At 31.8% G+C, this 25724-nt stretch overlaps 4 protein-coding genes and 1 pseudogene across 7 annotated transcripts; 1 reads left to right on the top strand and 4 right to left on the bottom strand.

Moving 5' to 3' along the window:
* Positions 1-152: 152 nt before the first annotated feature.
* Positions 153-1379, bottom strand: LOC106414604 (early nodulin-like protein 3). Its single transcript, XM_013855228.3, has 2 exons — positions 1140-1379; positions 153-647 (listed from the first exon to the last, which is right to left on the bottom strand). The coding sequence occupies exons 1-2, from the start codon at positions 1321-1323 to the stop codon at positions 271-273; spliced, it is 561 nt and encodes a 186-aa protein (XP_013710682.1). The 5' UTR covers positions 1324-1379; the 3' UTR covers positions 153-270.
* Positions 1380-8017: 6638 nt separating this feature from the next.
* On the top strand, positions 8018-14892 carry LOC106414274 (serine carboxypeptidase-like 22). 2 transcript variants are annotated; one of them, XM_013854956.3, is made up of 9 exons: positions 8020-8391; positions 11838-11942; positions 12094-12189; positions 13027-13119; positions 13346-13431; positions 13551-13927; positions 14172-14273; positions 14364-14469; positions 14565-14892. In XM_013854956.3, exons 1-9 carry the CDS (start codon positions 8121-8123, stop codon positions 14709-14711), a joined length of 1383 nt encoding a protein of 460 aa, XP_013710410.1. In that variant the 5' UTR covers positions 8020-8120; the 3' UTR covers positions 14712-14892. The 2 variants fall into 2 exon arrangements, with proteins under 2 accessions (XP_022564234.1, XP_013710410.1); XM_022708513.2 differs by lacking the exon at positions 13027-13119 and having other exon boundaries at positions 8018-8391.
* A 673-nt stretch (positions 14893-15565) lies between these two features.
* LOC106411697 (nucleoid-associated protein At2g24020, chloroplastic) lies at positions 15566-16973 on the bottom strand. Its single transcript, XM_013852504.3, has 7 exons — positions 16800-16973; positions 16546-16694; positions 16354-16457; positions 16214-16253; positions 16006-16077; positions 15874-15930; positions 15566-15770 (listed from the first exon to the last, which is right to left on the bottom strand). The coding sequence occupies exons 1-7, from the start codon at positions 16852-16854 to the stop codon at positions 15696-15698; spliced, it is 552 nt and encodes a 183-aa protein (XP_013707958.1). The 5' UTR covers positions 16855-16973; the 3' UTR covers positions 15566-15695.
* A 752-nt stretch (positions 16974-17725) lies between these two features.
* LOC106414991 lies at positions 17726-20206 on the bottom strand (annotated as a pseudogene).
* Positions 20207-21126: 920 nt separating this feature from the next.
* LOC106412357 (QWRF motif-containing protein 4) lies at positions 21127-25337 on the bottom strand. 3 transcript variants are annotated; one of them, XM_013853280.3, is made up of 7 exons: positions 25108-25337; positions 22237-23511; positions 22052-22171; positions 21856-21972; positions 21687-21776; positions 21496-21603; positions 21127-21407 (listed from the first exon to the last, which is right to left on the bottom strand). In XM_013853280.3, exons 2-7 carry the CDS (start codon positions 23449-23451, stop codon positions 21321-21323), a joined length of 1737 nt encoding a protein of 578 aa, XP_013708734.1. In that variant the 5' UTR covers positions 23452-23511; positions 25108-25337; the 3' UTR covers positions 21127-21320. The 3 variants fall into 3 exon arrangements, with proteins under 3 accessions (XP_013708734.1, XP_013708733.1, XP_013708731.1); XM_013853279.3 differs by lacking the exon at positions 25108-25337 and adding an exon at positions 23729-24214; XM_013853277.3 differs by lacking the exon at positions 25108-25337 and adding an exon at positions 23627-24213.
* Between the last annotated feature and the right edge of the window lie 387 nt (positions 25338-25724).

Raw genomic sequence — 25724 nt, 5'->3', positions numbered from 1 at the left:
AATCGAAATCTAAAGTAATACTAGTAATGTGGCTGGTAGTGGTATTTACGAGGATAATTTTGTTAAATGAAGATATTTTTAGGTACCAAAATTGATTAAACATTGCTAAGAAAAAAACTGATAAGTACAGTATCTGTATAAAAAAAAAATTGTTGACAAGAACAAGAAATATTGCAAATTAAATATTAGTAAATGTCAAAGATGACAAAATTCAACATTATTCTCTAAAACATATAGATTTGGCTGCATAATCATTTTTTAAAGAGAGGCTTAAGCCCAAGCGAAGCCAATGATAGCGACAATGGCCCAGAAGATGCCACTTCCTGCAACCAACCCAACGGCAGTGCTCGGAGCTGGTGCAGGAGCTGTCACGGTAGTAGGTGATTTTGAAGGAGTTGGTACTGTAGGAGCGTTGGGCTTGGGAATGGGAGGGTGTTGAGTTGACTGAACCGCAACGATCAACTTCTCATCTTTCTGGCAATTACCGGGAGCTCCACTGATGAAGTAGTGTGGACCTGAGACACTAAGTGTCACCATGGCGGGTTCCCCTTTGTATTCATTCACTGGTTTTTCTGTGATGCAGTTTTTGTAGTTTTCTTCTGTCACTTCTAACACCGAATCGTTCGTCTTGTTATCGTAGTGAAACACTGTCACATGCAAATATAATGTTATTACAAAATTGTATTTGTGTTCATGGTTAATTAATATGTTTTCTTTTTACAGACATAAAAACTCAATGAAATCTATGTAAACCAAATCGGTTGTTCCGTATATACCTAAACGATATACGGAGACTGAGCAAAAACAAAACTGGTCTCGACTATGTAGTTATACATTTTACTTTTCTTTATGAAAACTGATGATGCAAATTCAGATCATGATATATATATATGTATGTATTTTAACATAACTTAAACAAGAACTCAATATTTTAACATGAGTAGAAAACATGAAATCAACATATTAAATCTCCTATATCATCATGAAATTATGGTATGCACCCTCAATCAAAATATATAACATGAAATAATTTGTTTGTAGGAAATCACAATGTTTTGGTGGTTATAATAGACCCTTAATCCAAGACTAAATTCGTTACGTAAGATAAATAGAACTTGAACAAAGAATGAGATCTGTACCGAGAGTGTCTCCGACTATGAATCGACGGCCCTCTGCCCAATTTTTGAGAGTGTTGTTGGCTGGATCTGGAACCTTCCATCCGGGAACTGATCCTCCCACAGTGAAGTTTCTGGCCTCACCAAGATGGTAGAATGCTGCAAATAAGAGAAATACTAGAGACAAAATGGGAATCAAAGACGCCATTGTTCTTCCTTGTTATGTTTTGGTGCTAGATGGGTTTCTCTTTTATAAAGAGATATATGGTCTCGGCAAGATTCGGTGTCAAATCTGGTCTTGCCTGTAACTAGTGAAATCTTCCCAGTTAGCAAAGTAATTATAAAGTTCAATCTGTATTGGATTTATTTCCTTCTTCTACATATATCATTTTACAAATATATCTCCCTTAATATGAAAGCAAATAAAACGGTGGACTTTTTAAAAAAAGTCTCCAATAAATTGTACCTTTTTGGAATCAAATCATACATTTTTCAACCAAAATATATCAGTTTCTAATACAGGATAATTTGTTGACATATATACAGTTGACCTAGAAATATACTAAGTCAAATAATTTGTAAAATATTTTTCATGACGTAACTATCACTACAAGAAAACAGAGGTATTCTGACGGACATTCCGACGGAAAATGAAATCCTCGGAATTTCCTCGGAATATACCGACGGAATTCCGAGGAAATATCAATCCGTCGGAATATTCCGAGGAAATTCCGAGGAAAAATGTGTTCCTCGAAAAAAACCGATGAATTCCGAGGAAATATTATAGGGATTTTACAAAATTCCGAGGAAATTCCGACGAACTAGTGATCGATCGATGCGTTTTTGGACATATACCCATTGATCGATCACATTGTTACGCTTTGGTCCATCTTAGTGATCGATCGATACGTTTTTGGACATAAATCCATCGATCGATCCGTTTATAAAAAAACATTCGAGATTTTGAAACCCCAAACACTAGTTCCTCGGAATTTCCTCGGAATATTTCGACGGAATTCCGAGGAAGAAAAGAGTTTCCTCGGAATATTCCGAGGAAATAGGGTTTTTAAACCGAAAACAACGTTTTGCGGTTTGAATGACACCTATATAACCCTTATTAAGTGTCTTACGTTCATTATAAAGTCAAAAATTTGTTCCTTACCCTATAATAAACACTTTTCCGATTGTATGAACGAAATCCCACAACATAAGAAAAACACTTATACACTTTAATGAACGGTAAAGGGAATACTTACAATTCGTTTTGAAATTTGTTATTTCATGGTTTATGCTCATCTATACAAAGAATCCTCAATGGTATGCATTACAATTGTATAAGAAATGAAATAAGGCAAAAAAAATTGATGTTTTGAAACCCCAAACACTAGTTCCTCGGTATTTCCTCGGAATATTCTGAGGAAATTCCGAGGAACAATATAAATTAATAAAAATACATGCACAGGATATTCTTTTTCTTCGAATTAATGAAAATATTCCGAGGAAATTCCGACGGATATTTAAGTGGCCGTCGGAATTTCCTCGGAATATTTTCATTTAACCGGGCAAACAAGCCGCCAAATATTTCGCGAAAATTAAAATTGAAAATACTGAGGGAATTCCGACGGAAAATATCCGTCGGACCCAAGGTTTTATAAACTCGAAACGCATCTTCTTCCCCATTTCTGTCTTCTTCCTCTCCGGCGATCTCTCTCTCCTTCTGGCGTTCTCCACCTTCTCTCGCGATGATCTCTCCGGCGAATCCTTTCCATTCTCTTACAAATCATGTAAGGACCCTATCCCACTCTCTTAAGTCCTATTTGTTAGGTTTTTAAGTAGATTTGATGATTTTAGAAGGTTTTTGATAGATTTTTGTTAGGGTGATTGGGTAGGATTGTGATTTATTGTGTAATAGGTTTAGAATTGTAATTTGGTTGTGTTGAATTGATTTAGAACTTTTTTTATAAATTGTTCATTATTTTTGTATTTACAAAACGTTTTTTCTATATAAATTCGATTTTACAAAACGTTTTTTGTATATAAATTCGATTTTTGGATTTATGAAAGATGATTTCATATTTATAAAAATATTTATATTTATTAAAACTAATTTTGTATTTATAAAACATTTTTTTGATTTATAAACACTATTTTTTTTATTTTTGTATTTATAAAAACTATTTTTAAATATACAAACCGTTCTTTCTATATAAATTCGTTTTTTGGATTTATAAAAGATGATTTCATATTTTGAAATTAATTTTGTATTTATAAAATATTTTTTTTTGATTTATAAACACTATTTTATTATTTTTTTGTATTTATAAAAACTATTTTGTATTTATAAAAAGATGATTTCATATCTATAAAAATATTTATATTTATAAAACTAATTTTGTATTCATAAAACATTTTTTTATTTATAAACACTATTTTATTATTTTTTGTATTTATAAAAACTATTTTGTATTTATAAAAAGATGATTTCATATTTATTAAAACTAATTTTGTATTTATAAAACATTTTTTTTATTTATAAAAACTATTTTATTATTTTTTGTATTTTAAATATGTTTTCTATTTCAATTTTAATTTTATATTTTCGAATTTCAATTTAAAAAAATAAATTTATAATTTTTTTTTTTTAATTTTGGAAATATTCCGAGGAAGTTTATCCCTCGGAATATTCCGACGACATCTTCCTCGGAATATTCCGGGGAATTTTCGACGAACTTGTGGTCCTCAGAAATTTCGAGGAAACAGAAATTTCGAGGAAATAGGGTTTCCTCGGAATTCCGTCGGAAATTTTCGAGGGATTTCCGAGGAAAGATGAATTTCCGAGGAGTTATTTTCGAGGACTTTTTTCGTCGGTATGTCGTCGGAATAGCGTTATTCCGACGACATACCGACGATTTTTTCCCTCATTATGCCGCTGTTTTCTTGTAGTGTATTAGTAACATTTGTTATCGATAATATCAAGGGATTAGCTAAATCATGACTTTTTGATGGTCTACGAAATACTCGGCCACCTCAACAACTAATATCAATGACTAATACGCGGTTTACCTTCAAGTTCCAACTGCAGAAATAGTTCCAGACTTGATATGATTAAGATTAGGATAACGTTAGGTTCAAGCTTCTCCAACAGCTTTGGGACCAAGCTTCTTTTTCTAATAGGTTTACGATCAAGTCTCTTGTACTATAAATATTATATCTCTTCATTCAATCAAAGCAAGTGTTCATATCAATTTTAATTTTAGCATGTATCAGTGCCAAACACAAAAATATCTGAACATCATTAAACTTTCGTTTCATCTCTTATATATATGGTCACCTCCACCGAAACTCAAGCTTCTGCATCAAGAAAAGATGAGATCTCCTCATCACCATACTACGTACTTACATCCATCAGATTATCATCACCATATTCTAACACCAATCTTTTTGAACGTTGAAAATTACGAACTATGGGCAAAACTAGCTCGTAACAATCTTCGAGCCAAACAGCTATTGGGCTTCATCGAGGGCACCATTCTTCAACCATCATCAAGCTCTACCGACTACAATCGATGAGTTATAGTCAACTTCATGCTCATCGGATGACTATACACAAACATTGAACCCAAGATTCATCACGCAATATTTACTTATAAACATTAACTAGATCATAACTTGCGCGCATGCGCGGAGTAAATTTTTTTATATTAATATTTGTTCATTAAATAAATTTAACATTTTTCAACAATACGATTGTAAAATGACAAATACAAATGTTGGTAGATCTTAAATGTATCATTTTACCATCCTTCTTTTTTTGTTTGGGGTACTTTAATGACAGGAATGCTTGAAGCTAAGACTTCATATGTACGAAAAGAAATTAAGTTTTGCGACTGACACAAATCACCAAAACTAGACATGCAACATCGATTGTAAAATGAGGAAAAAAAATTAGGTTTTCTGCTCCCGATTTGTTTACTATTGACTCTCCATAAGTGATTTCATTTTCTACCTCTAAAAAACTGTGTTTTCTTTTTCGTTTTTGTTTCACTGATATAAGTTTGGTTTCTTCTTGTTAACTTCTTTTGTGAATTCGGAAACTACATAAGTGTCAGTTTAAAAAGATTAACATCTCTAAATATTAGTTCCACTTCAGATACATATCAAAGAATCAAAATTTTGAAAAAAACATCGCCGGCAAACTCTATTCGCATGTTAGTGTTCAAATCTAATATATCAAGTTGTTATAAAATATAAGTACAGACTCGAAATACATATGTCTGTCGAGTATATATTCACCAGTTCGGTCTAAAAATCATAAAATTCTAAAAAACAAAACAAATTACTTATTTTATTAACTTACGCTTTGAGATTTAGTTATTTAAGAGTATACCAATAAAAATATATATAATAATTTACCATTCTAGTATATGTAAATTATGTATAAACTAATAATTGTTTGATTTATCAAATGATAAACCAGAAAACTTATAATAGATAGTTCAAATCTCTCATTCTTATAATTATAATAGCTAGATAGAATATTAGGGAGAAACAAACATTAGACAAATGAACAAATCTCTCATTCTTCGAACAAAATCAAAAGGAGATGATTGAAAACTTGTCATGATATTTCATTAAAAGCTTTTTAGGAATAAAAAACAATACTAAATTATTTAATCTGAATGGAATAATATATATATATATATATAGTGCTTCCAATATTAATAATCACTTTGATTTGAAGAAGTGTATTTCTGGGATTGTCAGGATCGAATAACATATTAGAAACCACGTATGTAAAAGATAATTTGTATACATAAAAATATACATTAGAATAAGCACATAAATCAAAACCAATGTCTTTTGTTTATTTACAATCATGTTTTTGGTAAATAAATCAAAATAATCATTTTATTTACTTTATATGGTATATAATTAAACTTTCGTGATATTGACATAGATATATATAGTATATTTTAATAATAATATTTATTATTGAAATTTCCTACTCATATGATTTTATTAACATTTGTATATTTGCAGTAACAAAAATTTAAACCGTTAATCACAAAAGTTTTGATGTGAGATTTTTCAATACAAATTTCAAAATTAAAATATTAAGATATCAATAAGTTTTCAATGCAAAATTTGAAATTAACATATTTATATATTTTATATAGTATATAATTTAATTTAAATGATATTAATATATATTATATATATATATATAACATGAGACTTCTTTTTCATACGATTTATGATCATTTATATCTTTGCTAGAACAAACAAAAAAGTTAAACCATTGATCACAAATTTTTTAATGTGAGACTTTTACCTTTTGTAGTAATTTATAGTCGTTTCTAAAAATTCCAAATATAACATATAAGAAAACAATCTAATTTTTTATCATATGCTTAATTTTATTGTTTAATTTCTTTTAATAATATAAAATTAAAAAAAAAGAATACAAAAATTGTTTCAAATATGTATTATTGATAATCATTAATTGTCATATATATGTTAACTATATTAGGTAATTCTGTAACTTTTATTTAAGGAAATAATTGAGAATATTATTTTGTACACTACTAATCAATATGATAGTTAGTTAAAAAAATGTATAATATATATTTATATATAGATCAACTTATTTTCCTAAGGATTCTAAGAATCGTCTTAATGATAATACGTGGTTAAAAAAAAATATTGTAATGCTCAAGGATTAATACATGTACATGAGATAAGAAGATAAAATTAAAGATGTTTCCTTAATCCGGATTCTTAACAAATGATTATGGTGACTTGTGCTCTAGACCGGATTTGAGCTCGAGTGGAGACCATCTCCTATAATCTGTACAATCAATCAAAGGACTACACATTTACACTGACTTACATTTTTTAAATGTTTTGTGTACAATAAACAAACTATGATGAAATAAGAAGACTTCAATCTAACAAAAAGAACTCAAACTTTCTTCGCAATTCTCTTGGATTCCCACTCATTTATAATGTTTTATAAGTTATTTATTATCCTTCATAAATAATTTATAAATTTTACATAAAGTATAAGGTTATTATGTATGTGTAATAGATTCGTATAAACTTTTATAAATAATATATAAAACCTTATGAATTATACTATATCGATCATCGATCATTGTGTTATGTGGCAACCATCAAGTATTTAAAGACTTAGACTAATTGTTTTGGTGGTTTTTTGATGTCTTGTAAAAACCAGTTTTTGACTATGTTTAATATTCCACAAATTTTACATAAAAACACTAGAATAGTGTTTACCGAAATAAGAGCTAAAGGGAATAATTCAAAATATTATTTTAGTAAATATTAGTGAGGATGACCCAATCGCAACAATACAATAATTGTTAATTAAATAAAAACCACTACTGTTATATTATTAATATTTTCATTATTTAAAATTATCAGCTCAATGGCCATTAAGTTTTTTATTTCTTATTATATATCACATTGTTGAAGAAATATACTTTTTACATCCAAAATATATTTTCCTTATTTTAATTCTAAATGATCAAGCCTATAATTTTTTTTTTGAACACAAACTTACTGAATTATATGATTAAAACAATTATACTGAATTAAAGACGACGCATGATATAATTTGGTATATCTGAATTAAATTACAAAACTTCTAAACTGGTTAAAATGTTACACTACTATACCTAAATTTATTTCTCGAAAGAGGGAGAGAGTGGCCCACATTGTGCGATGAATGATTCAGCAAACACATTGCATGAGAGCCTCCGAATCCCATCCATCTTTCCTTATGTCTCTCCCACACATAACACAAGTATATACATAAATATATACAGACACATACATACATACATATATATATTACACACTTACATGTGTGTGTGGGGGGGACGTGTATGTTAGTATATATATATTTATGCCATGTGTTGGGGTAACATGTCTTATTCCATTCGATTGGTCTAAGAAATACCACCGAAGAAAAGGATAGGAGGAGAAATGGCAAGAACACATTTGTTCCTTTTTCTACTAGTGCTTTCATCATCACCATTATCATCAGCAGCAACAACAGTATCATCATCATCATCATCATCAAGAGAGCAAGAGGAGGACAGGATCGAAGCACTTCCAGGGCAACCAAAAGTAGGATTCTCACAGTTTTCGGGTTATGTGACAGTGAACGAGTCACACGGCCGGTCACTCTTTTACTGGCTCACTGAGTCATCTTCTTCCCCTCACACGAAACCACTTCTTCTTTGGCTCAATGGAGGTTAGATTCTTTTTATGTCTCCAGTCTCCATTCATATATACACACATGCATGGATCTCTAATATATCTTCATATATTGGTGTCATTATATCTTCTCTGTGATAATTACTTTAATGCGAACTACTCATTTGTTATATTCATAGATATTTAAATATTGGTGATATATCTTAATATATCTCCTCCAAATGTACCATTGTATTCAAGTTCGGATCCAGTATAAAAGAAAAACACACTCAATTTCGGCATAACTAAAAAACTTAGCCAAAAAGTTAGCGACTCTATAATATGATAATTATGGACTTTTTTTTAAAAAAAAAGATAGTTATGGACAAATCTTATTTATGTATGTAATATATATAAATAACGATACAAGCGAAGGTTGCAATAGGAAAAAAAAAGGGGGGGGGGGGGGGGGGGGGGTTAATTAGGTGAAACACACACAATATGTTACTTTAAAACACACACAATACATTTTTAACCCACAAGGTACTATTTTTGCGTTGGAGTTTTGTATTCTTAACTGGCCACATATAGTTGCTTGCTCTTAAAATTTTATTTAGTTGTATCCTTGTCGGTACGTAATTGAGATTAGGCAGATCGTGTAAATAACTGTTTTTTTGTATGCTCCTAGAAAATAATTGATTTATTTAACAAACAAAATAAAAATAACTGAGTTTTGTTTTCTCTACAATTTGCATCATCCACAGATTGCTTGTGAATCGGGATGATGATACGATTACGATCCTAGTAGTTTAAAACTACTACACTACGAAATCGATTATATAAAGGTTAATAAAATAATTATGTAGATACTTTTTGTTAAAATATATAGAATCTGTCACTATATCAATACATATAGTTATAGCTTGTATTCTGTTATAATTAGCCAATTGTAATTCTTCTCAACACAAAAATGTTAATCCTAAATCTTTCGTCAACTAAAAGCGGAAGGCGCCAAATCTCATGATCATGACTATTCTTAATTAAATTAACTTAAAGTAAAATATATAAGAATGCAACTACTTTATGCCGTATCACAATTTTTAATTGTGATTAAAGCAAATCCATGTCCACCAAAACAACATCAACAACCCAATATGACTCTGATAAGTGAAACATGCAATTTTTGTTATGAAACAAACAAAAGAAAACATGCAATTATCTTTTAGCGGAAGTCCACAATTCTCACTAAATTAGACCTGAAGGAATATTGGAATATACTCACACACTTATGTCAACATATCCTCTTCATTCAGATCATGCGCATGACAACGACATAAAAGCATTAATCCACTATCTTTTTCGCGGCAAGCTCATAAACAAAACTAAAGCAAATTGTAGACAGCCTTTAAATAGCAAAATATAGTATAAAGGGAAAATATGAACAATAGTGGCCTATTATTAAAAATACTACTTTGATCTAAGGGTAATAGTTTTCAAGCAGCCTTATTATAGGTAGAAGTTTCAAGGTAGGTTTGGTCAGAACTGCTTTGTATTTATATGTTTAACATTTAATCAACGCATATTCGTGTTACAAAAAAAAAAAAAAAATCAACGCATATTCTCTGATATAGCTTCTATCCCCTGTTCAAAAATGCACTCTCCGCAGCCATTTAATGGCCGGAAAAGCATACAACGGAGAGATAGACGATTTGACATTGTTCAGTCAGTTATTCTAAAAAAATCCATTGTTTTGTAGATTTTAAGTTCAAAATCACATATTAGGTAATAGATATATTAAGTCTAGGTTAAAATTCACAAGCAAAAGCACTGAAATTATAAGGAAAAAAAAAAGAGAGAGAGAAAAAGGATTGTTAACAAATTTTAGAAAACCAAACCAAAAAATGGCACTCCTTCCCTCGAACAGAGATTATCTGATTATGTGTGACATTAGTCAGGACACTGACAACTAGACAAAACGTCAATAACGGTTAACTACATATATAATATTCTTTCTGTTCCTAAAAGATTCATATTCTAGTTTTTCACACATTTTAATAAAACACATTAAATTTGCATATTTTTTGTGCTTATTTTTCCCATAATTTTAAGCCAATAAAAAATCAATTAGTGCAATTAAGTTTTTTGAAGTTTGCAATTAGTTAATAAAATATGTATTGAAAATATAAAAAATGAATCTTTTTGAAACAAATTTTTTGTCTATAATATGTATCTTTAAGCAACGGAAGGAGTATACTAGAACCCAATTAAATTCGGATTTATCAGAGACTCCTAACCGTTTAACCGTTTGTATATTAGTTTATTGATTCTTCGAGACTTTAATTCATTCACTAACACCTTCTCTCACGCGCATGCATGGATAACTGTGGGAACAACATTCTTAAAGTGGTTTAATACCGAGTGTTTCTCATACCATGTTAAAACATTGGAGAAAAGATTTCATGTCAAGAATTTCAATAGAACTTAAATAATATATAAGAAACTTAGACCGATTCACTTAAGATAAGTTGATTTTAAGTTGGAGTTCCAAAAAACTTAACATCCCGCTAATGTTGGCTCAAGAAAATGCTCAATTACACCGAAATGGCTAGAAAATAGCATTATTTCAAAGTCTATTTATATTATGTACGTCCCATCGAAATTTTCGATGTGAATTTTTTTTCCAACACCTTCATTCGAGATAATGGTGTTTCACTTACTGCCAATTAGTTTAAACCAGGAATACCAGAAAACTTTAAAACTATTTTTAACTAATCGTAGATTTCCAAAAAAATTAGTATATGATATGCCAACCCGAACAGACAAGTAAATCCCTAGTGAGTATACGAACATGGATTTTATCCTCATTTTTATGAGGACCGACACTTCTTACTAAATCTAGAAAATATATTAAGTCACATGTCAAAATTAAAGTTTGGGTAAAGAAAGCTTAAATATAAGAAAGAAACATAATTTATTTCTTTAATCACTGAAATTTTAAATTTTGTTTAATGATTATATAAACAAAAGCCGGCAGAAGTTGAAAGTAGGGTCATCAGATCGAAGATCCTAATTACATATACATATCCAGTCTCAGGACCACAAGAGAAAGCAAAAATAAGATTGGATATACAACTATGTAGCTATATATCTCTAACCCTATTATCACTTTGAACATCAACTTTTCAATTACTTTTCTCCTTTTAACATTTCGTAAGAATGACAGAAACATGCATGTATCAAAGGCTCACCGCGATTTTTTTTTAATTAGGAGTATAAGAAAAATGTGACCTTTTAATTTATGTTGTATGACCTTTAATTTTCTTTGATTTACATATAAGAAACTTTGTAAGGGATTTATATAAGAGTTTATGTTAGTCTTGTCGATGTTGACCCACATTTAAATCTATATAATGCATGTGATTGACAAAAAGTAAATATGAGAAAAACGTAGCAATCATTGTGTATATGTTCATTAACTTAAAACATAGGTAGCTAAATCTACAGGACCGGGCTGCTCGTCTATTGCGTATGGAGCTACGGAGGAAATTGGACCATTTCGGATCAACAGAGGTTCAAATCTCTATCTCAACAGTTTTTCTTGGAACATAGGTACGTACTCACTAGTTCATTTCGATATGTTTCTATCTTTATATTTACTAATCAAGTGTGCTTTCGTTATACAACTCCCACTATGAAAAATAATTGTATGTATATATGTTTCTATTCACTATATGTAACATGCCAATATGTGTAATAACAGAGGCAAACCTTTTGTTTCTGGAATCACCCGTTGGAGTTGGATTTTCATACACTAACACAAGCTCCGATTTCAAAGAGTTCGGAGACGAACGTACAGGTCATATTCATTTTATTTACTTAGTATATATCACATAATTTTCAATTGGGTATGGCTAGGTTTTTCATTTGGGTTTAGATCAAGTTTCAATTTTCATTTAATTAATTATGTAAACCAATTTATCGATCCGTATGGAAATTGTTATGGAATCAAGGGAGACTAGCTACATAACATATTTTATTCGCATATATTTGTGATTGTCATCATACATTAATCACTACTTAGTGCGACTAAACAATTCTTTCAATTGGTATGTGCATACAACAAACACTTTTTTCATTGACCATTTGTCCGATGTTAGAAATTGATTTTCAATGAATATACATGATTGACTACAAGCAAATTTTTACATAACGTTTTTAAAACTTTCAAATTAGTATAGACATCAGCAAACATATCAAACTACATTTTAAGGGACAGAAAATATCAATTTATATGTAAACTAAATGATCATAAATAGATGATTCATTTTATATTTTCCATGTAAGTGTTCCTTAAAAAATTTTATAGTCTTTTAAATACTTTCTAGTGTCTTCTTATAAGAAACTCAGTATCTTTATATATACATATATAAAAAAATTACATTAAAAATTCAAAACTAAATCATTGGTTTTTCTGAAAAAGTTTTTTTTTCAAATAGCACTTAATCCTTTAAAAACATGATATATATACATATATATAAATCCACATGTATAATTACATTAAAGTATTTTCTAATTATTTAGGGACAGCACAGGCTAGAAAATTTGTTAGTTACAATCCAGCATTAATAGATGTAAAAAAACTTCGCACTGATAATTTGTTGACCGAAATTGATTGAACAATTGCATGTTGCAGCTCAGGAAAACCTGATATTTCTTATTAAGTGGATGTCAAGATTTCCTCAGTATCAATATAGAGATTTTTACATTGCTGGTGAAAGCTACGCTGGTATGTCGCCGTATAGACACTCTTCCAACCATTCAAATTATTGTTTGAATGGTTTCTAGTTAATCTTTTTCAATCAAATACAAACCAAGATAGTTCTAAATACAAGTTCTAAAGCTGATTCATATGAATGAAAACAAATTGGATCATTACAGTTCTTTTTTATAATAATTTCAATTTGATTATTTGAAATCCCTTCAATTATTTAATTTAATGCCTATTTTTACAGGGCATTATGTTCCTCAGCTTGCCAAAAAGATCAATGAGTACAACAAAGCCTTCAATAAACCAACCATCAATATCAAAGGATTCATGGTAAGCTAAGATCTATTTATTTTGTCAAAGTGCAAAACTATTATAGTAATAATAAAATGATTAATGTATAGTTCGAATAAATTAATAATAATAATAAAATGAATGATCTCCTCTTCAAGGTTGGAAACCCAGACATGGACAAAAACAACGACAAGTTAGGGACCATAACATATTGGTGGTCTCACGCGATGATCTCCGATACAAACTACAACCTCATCCTCAGAAACTGCAATTTCACGGCAGACAGTTTCACCAAAGAGTGCAACTCTTCAATTTACAATGCTGCGGCAGACTTTGGTGAAATCGATCAGTACAGCATCTACACACCCAAGTGTGTACGAATGAAGCAAATGCGCAAAGCCGTGCTAGCTAGACAGACTACAGAGTATGACCCTTGTACCGAGAGCTACGCTGATATATACTATAACCGCCCTGATGTACAGCGAGCTATGCATGCAAACCAGACAGCCATTCCTTATAAATGGACAGCTTGCAGGTATCTTAACTATATCATTACTAATCAAGGACAATGAATCAAGGGTCAAGAATTAAAATCGAACCGGATTAACTTTGGTTAAAATTACGTAGAAGTTAAAACCAAAAAAAATCGAATCTGAAAAGAAAAAATATATATCAAAATATACATAAATTCAACTGTAGTTCTATTGGAACTAAGTCAAACATAATTTTCTTTTAAAAAGAAGTCAAAACATATTTTTTGGTCATCCCAAATAATGCAGTGACCCTGTGTTTAATAACTGGAATTGGAGACTGTCTGACAATTCGATGTTGCCGATATACAAAGAACTCATGGAGGCTGGTCTAAGGATATGGGTATATAGGTACACTGTGTTTAAGAATGTGATCACACTGGTAATTAATAAGTCCTTTAGTCATTAATCCATATATTTTTCAATCACATGGTGATGCAGCGGTGATACAGACTCGGTGATTCCAGTGACAGCGACTCGGTTTTCCATCAGCAAACTTAATCTTCCAGTAAAAACTCGTTGGTACCCTTGGTACTCCGGGAACCAGGTATATTCATGACCTCATTACAGATATATATATATATATATACACATTTTTCCAGTAATAGAGAGCTAGCTAGTGATGTTTTATGGCGCAAACAGGTAGGAGGAAGAACAGAAGTATATGAGGGGCTTACCTTTGTGACGGTAAGAGGAGCGGGCCACGAGGTGCCATTGTTCAAACCGCAGAGTGCACTGATTCTTTTAAAATATTTCTTGGCTGGCAAAGAGCTACCAAGATCTTATTAGTTGGGCAAGCGAATTGGCCACATGTGGAATCCGAATAAACTTGGTGTTTCTTTTCCCCTTTGTCTATTTTAAAATCGATATGTATGTTGGTATTTAAGACCCCATGAGGACATCACTATTTTTAAAGTCTACTGAATTTCTCAAAAATTCAGTTTAATATTTAACCAGTAATTTTTAAATTCTTGACATGTGGCACCATAATTTCTCACACACTTGAAATAACTCCTATGACACTAAATTTAATGTCATTTTAACATTAAATTTGATTTTTTAGCATATATATTACTTTTTCATTCTTTATTATTAGTGTATATTAAATATATTTTATAATGATTAAATAATATTAATTATTTATTATTTAAATTTTAATTTAAATATAAGATTAATCAAAAGATTAGAAGTAAAAATACAATAATTCGAATTAGTATTAATGCATTTCAAAAAATTCATTATAAGCTTCTCCGTCTTTGATCTGGTTGTGGCGATACAAACTCGGTTGTTCCAGTGACTGGGACTCAACTTTATTTAAATCTTAAGGTGAAAACTCGCTGGTACCAGTGATGTTACATCACACAATATGCTTATGATGATGAGCCAGTGATATTACATGGTGGAGGTGACATGTGAGAGTATGGACAGTTCCAATATTGCAAGCAGAGCGTGCCCTCACTCTTTTAAGATCCTTCTTGGCTGGAAAAGAACTTCCAAGACCTTAGTTACACACAGAAGAGAACAGGCTCCCAGCAAAAACCCGCATACACTCCCACAGATGTAGGATTTCAAAGTCTTTTAGTCAAGGAATATATTTCGATAAACAATAGGAACTGCGTTGAAATTATAGACCATACTCAGGGTAATGAGAAAAATATCTGATTCCATAATAGTATTAGTACAAAGGTTTTTGCTTCTCTGCCTGACTGATGATAAATAGAGAAAAACTCACAACTGAAACTTGAGTCGTGACAAACAACAAAAACAGTTTCTTTACTTCATTCCTTCGCTGAGGCCAGGTGGCATGCCTAAGCTCTGCGCAAGGTCACTCATTCTTTCTTTCATAGCCTGTTGAAAATTCAAAGCAATCTCTCAAATTAGAAGAGATGCAGAGAGACATACTTTTATTTGCATTGTGATAAAAAAAAAAAATGGTCTGTGATTGCTTTACCACGACACTCTTCGCGTGCGCGTCCTTGTAAGCCTCCGTGACCAACAGTGAAAGTTTCTGCCAAAAAGGAAAACACACAACAATGAGAAACCATTGTGATTAACACAAAGGTAGGGAGGTGTGGTCACTAACCTCAGAGCCTAACTCCATTGCTGCCTCTGTTATATCAGTTCGGATCGGTTGCTGGTTACCTGATAACGTAACCTGAAACAACGCTACAGGTTAAGTTCTTGTCTATAAATGATCTATTAGGACAAAACAACAAGTCTTATATATCTTATGGATTAGGACAAAAGAAAAATCGAACTGATCTAGTGGGACAAGACTTTGCACTACTGACCTTGACAAGCTCGCCTTCACAATAACCATCAAACTCTGCGCTGAGAGATTGAAAGGAAAAAAACAACAGACAAAACTCAATAAACACAGATACTTGAAAGAATCTTAATGAATGTGAGAGAGAGAGAAAGAGAGACATACGCAGCTAACTCTTTTTGAACACGAACCGCCTCAACTTGAACAACCATTTGAGCTTTCTTGACAGTCTCATACATATTCTGCATATTACCAAAGATTCCTCCTGCCTAAACCCAAAAAAAAAGAAATCACAAATCTCATAAGTTCCGACCAAATCCATGTAGGATTCTGAAACACATAAGACAAAGCTTAAACCTTTGACTGTCCATCCTCAGTATTATTATTATCTTTGTTGTTTCCACCTCCGAACAACCCGTTCACACGAAGAGACCTATTGGGCTTGTGCTGATTCGGCCATGTCGCGTTCTTGTTCTGTCTGCTACTTCCTCTCTGGGAATTAAAGCCTGCAAGAAAATTCAATCGAGATGTATACTTAAAACCTAAAACGGATAGAGTAGAGAGATACAAAAGTCAGTAGATAAGATAGATAGAGAGAGAGAGAGGCTGACCATGTTGGGAGAAGGGAGATAGTAAAGACTTTGTGAAATCGGTGGTTGAAGCCATGGTTCTTCTACCGCAGGAGATAAGAGAGGAGAGAAAGGGCAGAGAAAAAACGGAGGAGAAAGGAAAATGCTTCTTTTTTTTTTTTAATTAAGGACTTTTTTTTTGTGAGTTAGTGTTCAAGCTCTGAACCAATGATATACGGCCACGTCAACGGTCAACAAATTTTAAGAAATACTAACCCCAGAATTTTTTTAATGTATATAATTTATTTGGCTATTATATTAAAAGTTTAAAACACACACATTGTATTTTTTTCCAAAAACAAAACCTTATATTAGACCTTAAAACTTTTATATATTACATAAAAGTCCTTATGTTTAATAAAACTTAATTAAAAGCGTAAATCTTTTATAATAACTATAAAGTATACAACAAAAGTATTATAAACAAAGCTGATAAATAAAATATTATATTAAAATATTCCATGTAAAAAATATACAAACTAATTCATTAAATTTAAATAAATTACATAATTATTCATTATAATGATTTCTATAATGATCACATATACAATCAATTAAGGCATTTCGAAATGATAAATGAATTTTTTTTATTTTGTATCTTGTAGTAATTTTTTTATATTTTGTATTTGTTTGATTTAATACTATCTTTATATAATATTTGTCATAGTGTTAATAAAATATTTTTTTATTAAAAATGATTAAACAAAAAAATTAATAATATTATTTGAAAATTACACAACTAAAAAGACTAAAACGTAAAGAACTTTGCATATAAGGTTTTGCACAGTAAAACTTTATATTTGAGGTTTTACGGTATAAAACCTTAAAATTTAAGATTTTAAAGTTGTTTCTGGAATGCACAAAACCTTATATGGAGGCTTTTGACGATGTTGTAAGGAGGAGATAACCAAAACCTAATCAGGGGAAATGATGACTTCTCACCGGAAAACGTACATGATGAGATCGATTAGAGGCTGAGGAAGAGTATGAAAGAAGATTGTAGGTGGAGTTATGCGCATTCATCAGCGCTATGTTTCTCGCCTCCATACAAGAGAACCGATTCAACTTTTGACTAGAACTTGCTTGGGAGAGTATGGGCGGATGAAAACCCGGAACAAACCGAAATGTATAAACCAAAACCAAAACCACAATCAAAATGTGATATATATGAGTTTTATTTTTTTGCAAGATAATTTTGAGAGTGCGAGCTTGATTCATATTCCTAGGAACAGAAATGTAAGTGCAGATTCACTAACAAAAGAAATTAAGAACAATAACGTAATATTTTTTCATGTAAACTAGATATGGTCAGATAGGTTTATTCTTCGAAAACAATGTCTCTTTAATGCTCAAAGCTTTGTTTAGTCACATAGACGGTTGACAAAAAAAAAAGGTTCTAACTTCTAGCATTTAGAGATTTCATTGAATTTTTTTAACTCTTTAAATATACAAAACTTAGTTTTCTTGACAGTGAGTCTGTGTGTCAGAACATATATTGCTTGAAACTTTTAATTTTTTGAAGTTTTTGCTTTGATTTAAAAATATTCATATGTTTCATGAAATATAGTTTTCTTAAGAAGTAAAGGTATTTATTGTTTATTAAATTTCATTAATACTATGAAGTACTTGGAAAAGGAGGGAATAACAACATAATAAGAACATAACTTCTAGTTTACTTGCTATGCCATCTAATGATGGAGATTACTCGAAAGTATTGTGAGAAAATTATTCCAACAAAAACCGTTGAAGATATCTCAAAAACCCATCAAGTAACAGAGAACCCCAGCCATCTGAGTCCACTATCGAAAATCCAATCTTCTCAAGAAATTCGTCGTTAAAACTCGGCTTGACGTCACCTACTAGCTTGCGGTTACACTTGTCCTCAAGTTTTTCGGTGAACCAGCCATTCTTTGTATCCAACGATCTTGTTGTATCAGCTACCGTGAAGAACTTTCCCTTGTACATGACTTGCCATGTCATCATCACGTCATCTTCACTGGCAGTGATAGCTGCGTTGCTTACGTCGGCTTCTATCTGGAACTTGTCGTTAGGGCCAAACTCGAGATCTTTACCCTTTTTGTAAACCGATGCTTTCTTTGTTTTAGTTGACACGTGGACCATGAAGCTGAGATCAGAGAGTGATATCTTGACAGGTTCCGCGACTTGATCTCTGCGTCGGCGTTTGGCGTCCGTTTCAACGGCGGAGACAAGGTGTTTGCACGAGATGCTTTCGGTTTTTTTCAATACGATCTCATAGGGAGAAGAGCGTTGTGAGGACCTTGTGGTTAAGAGAGCCTTCCATAGATCGTCCGAGGAGAAACACTCTAACCACGTGGTTGAGACGCAAGAGGCGACGGCTAGAGTCTCAGGATCCATGTAAGGACCAAGAACGCATAGAGCCTCCCAAGACGGTGGACGCGGGTTGGTATATTCATGCACGTCATCTTCTTCATGCACAGTGATCTCGTGGTCGCGTTTGCGTTTCACGGGGTTCTGTCTCATGGCAGCAGGAGAGGACAAAACACGTGCAACAGCGACGGAGGCAGAGGGAGACATGTAGAAGTTCTGACTTTTGTACTTCACGTTTTAGTTTTGAGTGATTCTATGCTATTGATGATCGCTATTTATAGGGCTTTATGTTTGCTTTCATAACTCAAAAAGGAAACTCGTAAAAACAATGTCAATTTTTAATAAATAAAATTGGATCTTGCTATTCCTCAATCCTTGTATGTTTTGATAGGTCTGAAAACTAACTAACTTTTGTTATCTTATCTCTCTCTCTTTCCAAATTTAAAAGGAACGGATTAGATAAGATAATAGAAATTTTATATTCTGAACGGGATTTCTTAACAGTATTTGGCTAGAAAATAAATGGAACCGTGTAAGGGTGTTGCCTAAGCAACAAGCATAACATGGTTCAGGTAATCGTATCTAGTTTCATATGAAAGTTTGTTGCGCTATTTCTTCCGGCAAATCAAATACATTATTTTATAAAAATACAAAAATATTTTCACTAGGTTTACCGTTTAATTGGTCTTTTAATTGAAAAACGTTTCATAAATCATTTTTAGATTTTTGCTTTGTGTATCAATTTGTGAAGTCTACAGCAACAATCCATGAATAATTTGAACATATTCTTTATTTTAAACCATTCGCTCATTTTAATGTCTTAATTTATGGTGAATATTTAGCTAATCAAGCTTTATAATCTCCTATATATTAATTGAGGATCATTTAAAAAGTTGTACATTTAAATCTGTACTAATTTAAAAAAGACAATCTTTGGTGTCACTTAATTATGATGACAATTTAGCTTACGTGACGGCTTAAAAATCAATTGAAAGAATGTTGGTCCAAATTCAATTACTAAGGAACATTATATTAACCCAAAATATAAGAAGCGTGTATTCTTTCCTTAAATAAAAGTTACGGAATTACTTAATTAATATGATTAACATATATATGACAATCAATGACTATGAATAATAAAGATTTAATAACAATTTTTGCATCCTTCTTCATTTTTATTTAATTTTATATTATTAAAAAAATAAACAATAACATTAACCATATAATAAAAAAAATTGATTTTTTTCTTATATGTTATATTTTGAATTTTTTAAAATAACTTTAAATTACAAAAATGAAAAAAACTTTATATGTTATATTTTAATTTTTTTAAAACGACTTTAAATTACAAAGATGAGGAAACTTTATATGTTATATTTTTCTTATATGTTAGTTTTTTCTTATATGTTATATTTTAAAAAATTTTAAACGATTTTAAATTACAAAAATGTAAGTTTTTCTTAAGCATACAACTAAAATCATTAAAATGACATGTATCAATTCGATGGTTGATCTGAAACCTTTCAAAACCATATGGAAGATAAATGTCAAAATAATTCAACTGTGAAAACAATACCGTTCATTTTTTCAAGAAAGTGTTCGGTGGAAAAAATAAGGTTTTTGTATTATAATCTGTTTAATGTCTAATCCGATCAATCCATGATATATTACGCTACAATCTATTTTTTTTTTTTTTTTTTTAAAACAAAGGATTTTGTAAATCATTTTCTAAAAGCCTATATCCACAACAGTGACAACCAATCAGATTCATTTTGCTATTTTTAAAAATGCTCCATATCTTCAGTTGTTTAATATTTTCTCACATCTTATGTTATGTTATGGTACGTAAGTACCCAGATATGTTGGTATTCACCAAGCCGCCCCAGATCTTTCGCTATTTACAATACTTACTGATCATTAAACTAACTCAAATTATATTTATATATACGGATTACGTAAAAAGACGAAAATACTGAGCTTACATGAAAGATATTAAACTACATTTTCTGCATTGATTTTCTTTAAACCGTTTATTTCACATCCTCTTCCTACAAGTAAAAGACAAAAATGGAGAAAGGATGGTGGCAAAAGAAAACGGCAGCCAAAAAGAAGCAATTTACAAGTCATTGTTAAGTGTTGGCCATGGAAACTTGCTTAATGGCAACAAGGGAGACTTAGCATCATCTCTTCTTCTTCTTGCTTCTTTTGCATTAAATGAGTCATGAGGCTACTCTCTTCTACCTGGAATTCACACAATGACAAACTCTGAACTTGTTAAAACATTATAATATATTATAGATTCTTGGCTTTTTTTTGTTTGATTTGCTACCTCCATGATTGCTGTTGATGCCAAGATATCTTCACATCTGCCAAGCATAAAATTCTCCTTTGTAGCTATAACAGCGAGATCTGAAACAAGCCTAGTCACCTCTTCCATCTGCAGTTGCAATAGAGGGAAAAAAGTTCACGCATTTGAGAGAGGACATATGATTTTTTGGATTCATGAAAAAGTAATCTCACCTGAGAGTGTAAAGACCATATGGATGATCCCATAGCATGCATTACATCAAGAGCTGAAGACATAGCCAACTCCAGAGATCTGAGGTCCACCTGTGATCACAAGAGCTTTTACTATTCTTGATCTTCAAATTGTTTTCTATCACTCTATGAAAAGGTAAACCATATATACCTTTGTTCCTCCGGTTAGTGGAAGGCGCAGAGTATTTGCTTCCAGGTCTGCAATGGCGCCAGCTAGAGAACTGACATGTTCTCTCTCAAGTATGGCCCAATCTTCAAGGCAAACCATCTGTGAAAATACATTAAGACCATGACAATCTGATGATGAACACAGATTCTATCTCATGAGAGAGAGAGAGAAGACATACCTGCTTATTTAAGATATCATCAAGCTTCATTTCTAGCTTCATCTGTTGGAGGCAAATTCTTTGGGTTGTCACAAGATCTCTCAGCTCCGATGTTGCATGCCAGACATTGTATAGAGTTTCCTGTAAACCTCAAGATTGTTATAACGCAGTGTCACATTAAGCAGAAAGATTGTTTATCTTTTTACCTCAGCAATTAACCTCTGAATATATCTTACACCCTCAGCTCTAGCATTTGCGAACCGCCACTGCGAATATCTATTATATAACAAGCGGAGCTGATGAACATCTTCAATGTAAGTTGTCTTTTTTCCTTTCTTGACATCAGCGATGAAACTAAGAACCGATGTTGTGGTGGTGGTACTCGATTGTGTGCACGTGTTGGTTTGTCTTATCCGGGAAGGACTCACACCTCTCGGCGGTGTAGACGATCTCAAACAAGAGCCTCTTGAAGGACTCAATCCTCTCAAGGGACTCATCCCTCTAGAGTTAGAGGATGATGATGAAAACGAGGATCTGCTAGGAGAAGCAGTGCGTGATCCTGGAGCAGACAAGGGATGCACTCTAGCTGAAGTTGCCCTATCTAATGGACTTGCAGACAAAAGCCTCTGTCTAGACTCTAAATCTTCTGAGCTTGTTGGAGACATAGCTAATCCACAACTTTCATAACAGGACAACAACCTCGCTGTATCACTAGAAGACTTCTGTAGAGGTTTGTTAGGGATTCTCCTAACCGCTTTATCACCAAGATCCAAGCTTCTGTTCATAGGCTTTCCACCGATTCTACTAGGCCATCGATGCTGTTCTATTAACCTACTATGAGTACCACCATCTACAGGTTTTGAATTCTCTGATACACTCTTCCCTTTCAATGGACTTCTTGACACAGACGTCGATGTTGTTGTTGTCACACTCTTTTGTTTATGTGTAATATTCGAAGATGGTCTCAGTGTCCGATCAATCGAAACAAGTGGTTTCTCCTTCTTACTGACAGGAACCGAGACTGAATCAGACTGAAATGAAACGCTGAGGCTTCTCATAGTAGAAGGCCATAAGCCTTGACAAGTAGTAGATAGTCTCCTAGACGAAACCGGTACATCACTAACCGGTGTGGACGGATGAGTGGGAGTGGTTGGCGTTGAGGAGCGTTTCCTTTCAGCTGAAACAGCTCTGCTTGAAGAGACAGTCCTCGTGGCGTTAGGCGAAGTGCATCTCCTTGTTTTAGTGGGAGTTGATGATCTGTATCTTGAACTGACTTCCATTGTTCTGGACCGGCGAGTGGCGGAAGCAGCAACTGCATTGTTCTTCTCCGCTGGGACAAGAGGCGGTCTTGTAGTATCTGTTAGAGATTGCTGTTGCTGCTTCCGCATTGATGCTTTCTTGGAACCATTAAACGTTTCCATTCAAGCTAACAAATACAGCCTTGCATTGATATGATTCAGCAGCTAAATTTCCCTTTTATTCTGCAATAAGGCAGGAGAAAAGTGAGATACCTACAGATGTGTAAGATGGAGAAAAGCAGAGAGAATAATATTTAGACAACCAAGATGATAAAGAAAGGAAAAGAAAATATTATACATCTTTACAACAGAGAAACAGATCAAGAATCTCTTTAAACCAATCCAAGTAAAAAAAGAATAAAAAGATGAGATCTATAGGTGTTTTTGAGATGGGTTTTACATCAAGAAAGCAAAACCGATCAAGACATGGACAAGCTTTTGGTCCTTGGGACAAACTCAAATGACTATAAGGGGAGGTTCTGTAGTAGGGGTCCCCTAAGTAAAAGAAAAAAGGGACAGCAAGAACAGCTTGAGACCTAGGATTGAAAGAGATAAGAAAAGTTGAGCCTAGGACTATAAAAATCAAGTGTCAAACAAGAAAGGAGAAAGAGAGAGAGAGAGAAAGGCAGGTCTAGTGCTAGTACTAGTACTAGTAGTTTAATTGAACTTTCACATATACAGAGATATTCTTGATTTGGATCAAAGACTTTTACTTTTAAACATTAGAGCAAAGAAGATCTAATTTTCAGTGTCATTGTCATGGGTTGGAGTAATTAATGAAGATTTCAAATTTCATTCACAGACCCACCTTTCTTCTTCCTTCTCAAAATCTGAACCATCAAAGTTCACAAAAAGAAGTTTCCTTAACTAAGTTTTTTAATAATTTATTTTAGAAATGGTATGAGTTACATATAATCCATCCCTTTCGTATCGTAATTAGTTTTAGGAAAATGTTTTTGTTTCAAAATATAAGTAGTTTTCGTATTTCTAGGTAACTTTTACATTTATTGAATACATTGTGACCAATCAAATTAAATATACTTATTTTTTATTGGTTAAATTATATCTATCCTATTTATTATAAAATACTTTTTAAAAACATAATAATTTTCTTAATCTTCGTGATTTTATCCAAAACTACTTATATTACGAAACAGAGGAAGTAGTATTATACTAGTTACAATTATTTTTGGTTAAATATATATTATAATTATGCTATGAGTTATATATTAGAATTGGATTTGCAGATTTTCTTATAAGAAGAGACAAAGATGACCATGTGTATAGAAGAATCAGTGTCTACTCTTTAAGTTAAATGGTGATTTTTTTTTGCAGTAATAGGTGACAATAATGCAGATTTACGTACGTTTGATTTGATCCCTCCTGGTGATTAGAATATAGTTTATGTTTTGACCATATGAGATAAAATATAAGAAGAATACTTTCAAATTTTATAGGGGAAATGAAACTTTTTTTTATTTTTGGGTTTATAATGAAATGAGAAGAATCCAAAAGAGTCTGTTTATTAACATGCCTCGTGTCTCTCGCGAAGCAGACAAGTTTTATCGATCGAAACTATTTAGAGTTTAAAAATCTAAATTTACTTTCTCTGCAAATCTTAAATTGTTCTTCGTTCATTAAATCACTCTCTCTAGACGCCAAAAACGGAAACAGGAACTGGCACTGTCGACTAAACCAGATTCGTTATTTCTAATTTTGAATCCAGTCTATTCTAAATATTAGGTTTCTAATTTTGATGCGGTAAACAGAAGAAATTACCTTGAAAATTGAAGTTGGGTTATGGGGGTTTCGAACCCGGAAATGGAGAGAATGGTGAAAAAAAAATCAGATCCAAACGTGATTAGAAAATAACCCAAAGTGTAATATTCCTCGTCGGAAATGGAGAAATCACGCCGGAATAGTACCGGAAAAGATTTTTTGACGATTTTGTGAATTTGAAAACTCTCTAAGAGAGAAGAAATTGAATTTTCTTTTCTTTACTGCTGCATTGTATCTTGATGGGTCGTTCGTTTATAATTACTAGATTTTTTAACCGCGCTACGCGCGGATAAGATATTATATGTATTTCACAATTCTAAAAAATAATGTATAATATTGTATTATATTATTTAAAGAATATAAAATAAGACTACATAACATAAATATATTTTTTATTTTTTCTTTGTGAAAATCATTATGTTGTTTGATTGTTGTACTTAATTCACATATTTGCATAGATATTTGTGATAGATGAATAACTATATTTTTATTATCAATAAATAATATATATTTATTATATAATATAAGAAAAATGAAATTATTTACTTTTTAACAAACTTGTCTCATGTTGGGGACTCGGTTATAGACATATCATATTCGAATGAAACATTTTTACA

The sequence above is a fragment of the Brassica napus genome, chromosome C8 (genome assembly GCF_020379485.1).
Source record: "Brassica napus cultivar Da-Ae chromosome C8, Da-Ae, whole genome shotgun sequence".
NCBI lineage: Eukaryota > Viridiplantae > Streptophyta > Magnoliopsida > Brassicales > Brassicaceae > Brassica > Brassica napus.
This window is presented reverse-complemented; position numbering and strand designations above follow the sequence as displayed.

Excerpts from the sequence above, each read along its gene's own strand:
- LOC106414604 (XM_013855228.3), bottom strand. The coding sequence starts at position 1,323 with ATGGCGTCTTTGATTCCCATTTTGTCTCTAGTATTTCTCTTATTTGCA. Across the intron at positions 648-1,139 it reads CATAGTCGGAGACACTCTCG|TGTTTCACTACGATAACAAG; the intron begins GTACAGATCTCA and ends TGCATGTGACAG.
- LOC106414274 (XM_013854956.3), top strand. The coding sequence starts at position 8,121 with ATGGCAAGAACACATTTGTTCCTTTTTCTACTAGTGCTTTCATCATCA. Across the intron at positions 13,120-13,345 it reads TGCTGGTGAAAGCTACGCTG|GGCATTATGTTCCTCAGCTT; the intron begins GTATGTCGCCGT and ends CTATTTTTACAG. Across the intron at positions 14,274-14,363 it reads CTAAGGATATGGGTATATAG|CGGTGATACAGACTCGGTGA; the intron begins GTACACTGTGTT and ends ATGGTGATGCAG.
- LOC106411697 (XM_013852504.3), bottom strand. The coding sequence starts at position 16,854 with ATGGCTTCAACCACCGATTTCACAAAGTCTTTACTATCTCCCTTCTCC. Across the intron at positions 16,695-16,799 it reads ATCTCCCTTCTCCCAACATG|GCTTTAATTCCCAGAGAGGA; the intron begins GTCAGCCTCTCT and ends ATTTTCTTGCAG. Across the intron at positions 16,078-16,213 it reads GTGAAGGCGAGCTTGTCAAG|GTTACGTTATCAGGTAACCA; the intron begins GTCAGTAGTGCA and ends GCGTTGTTTCAG.
- LOC106412357 (XM_013853280.3), bottom strand. The coding sequence starts at position 23,451 with ATGGAAACGTTTAATGGTTCCAAGAAAGCATCAATGCGGAAGCAGCAA. Across the intron at positions 21,973-22,051 it reads ATGATATCTTAAATAAGCAG|ATGGTTTGCCTTGAAGATTG; the intron begins GTATGTCTTCTC and ends GTATTTTCACAG. Across the intron at positions 21,777-21,855 it reads CACTAACCGGAGGAACAAAG|GTGGACCTCAGATCTCTGGA; the intron begins GTATATATGGTT and ends TTGTGATCACAG.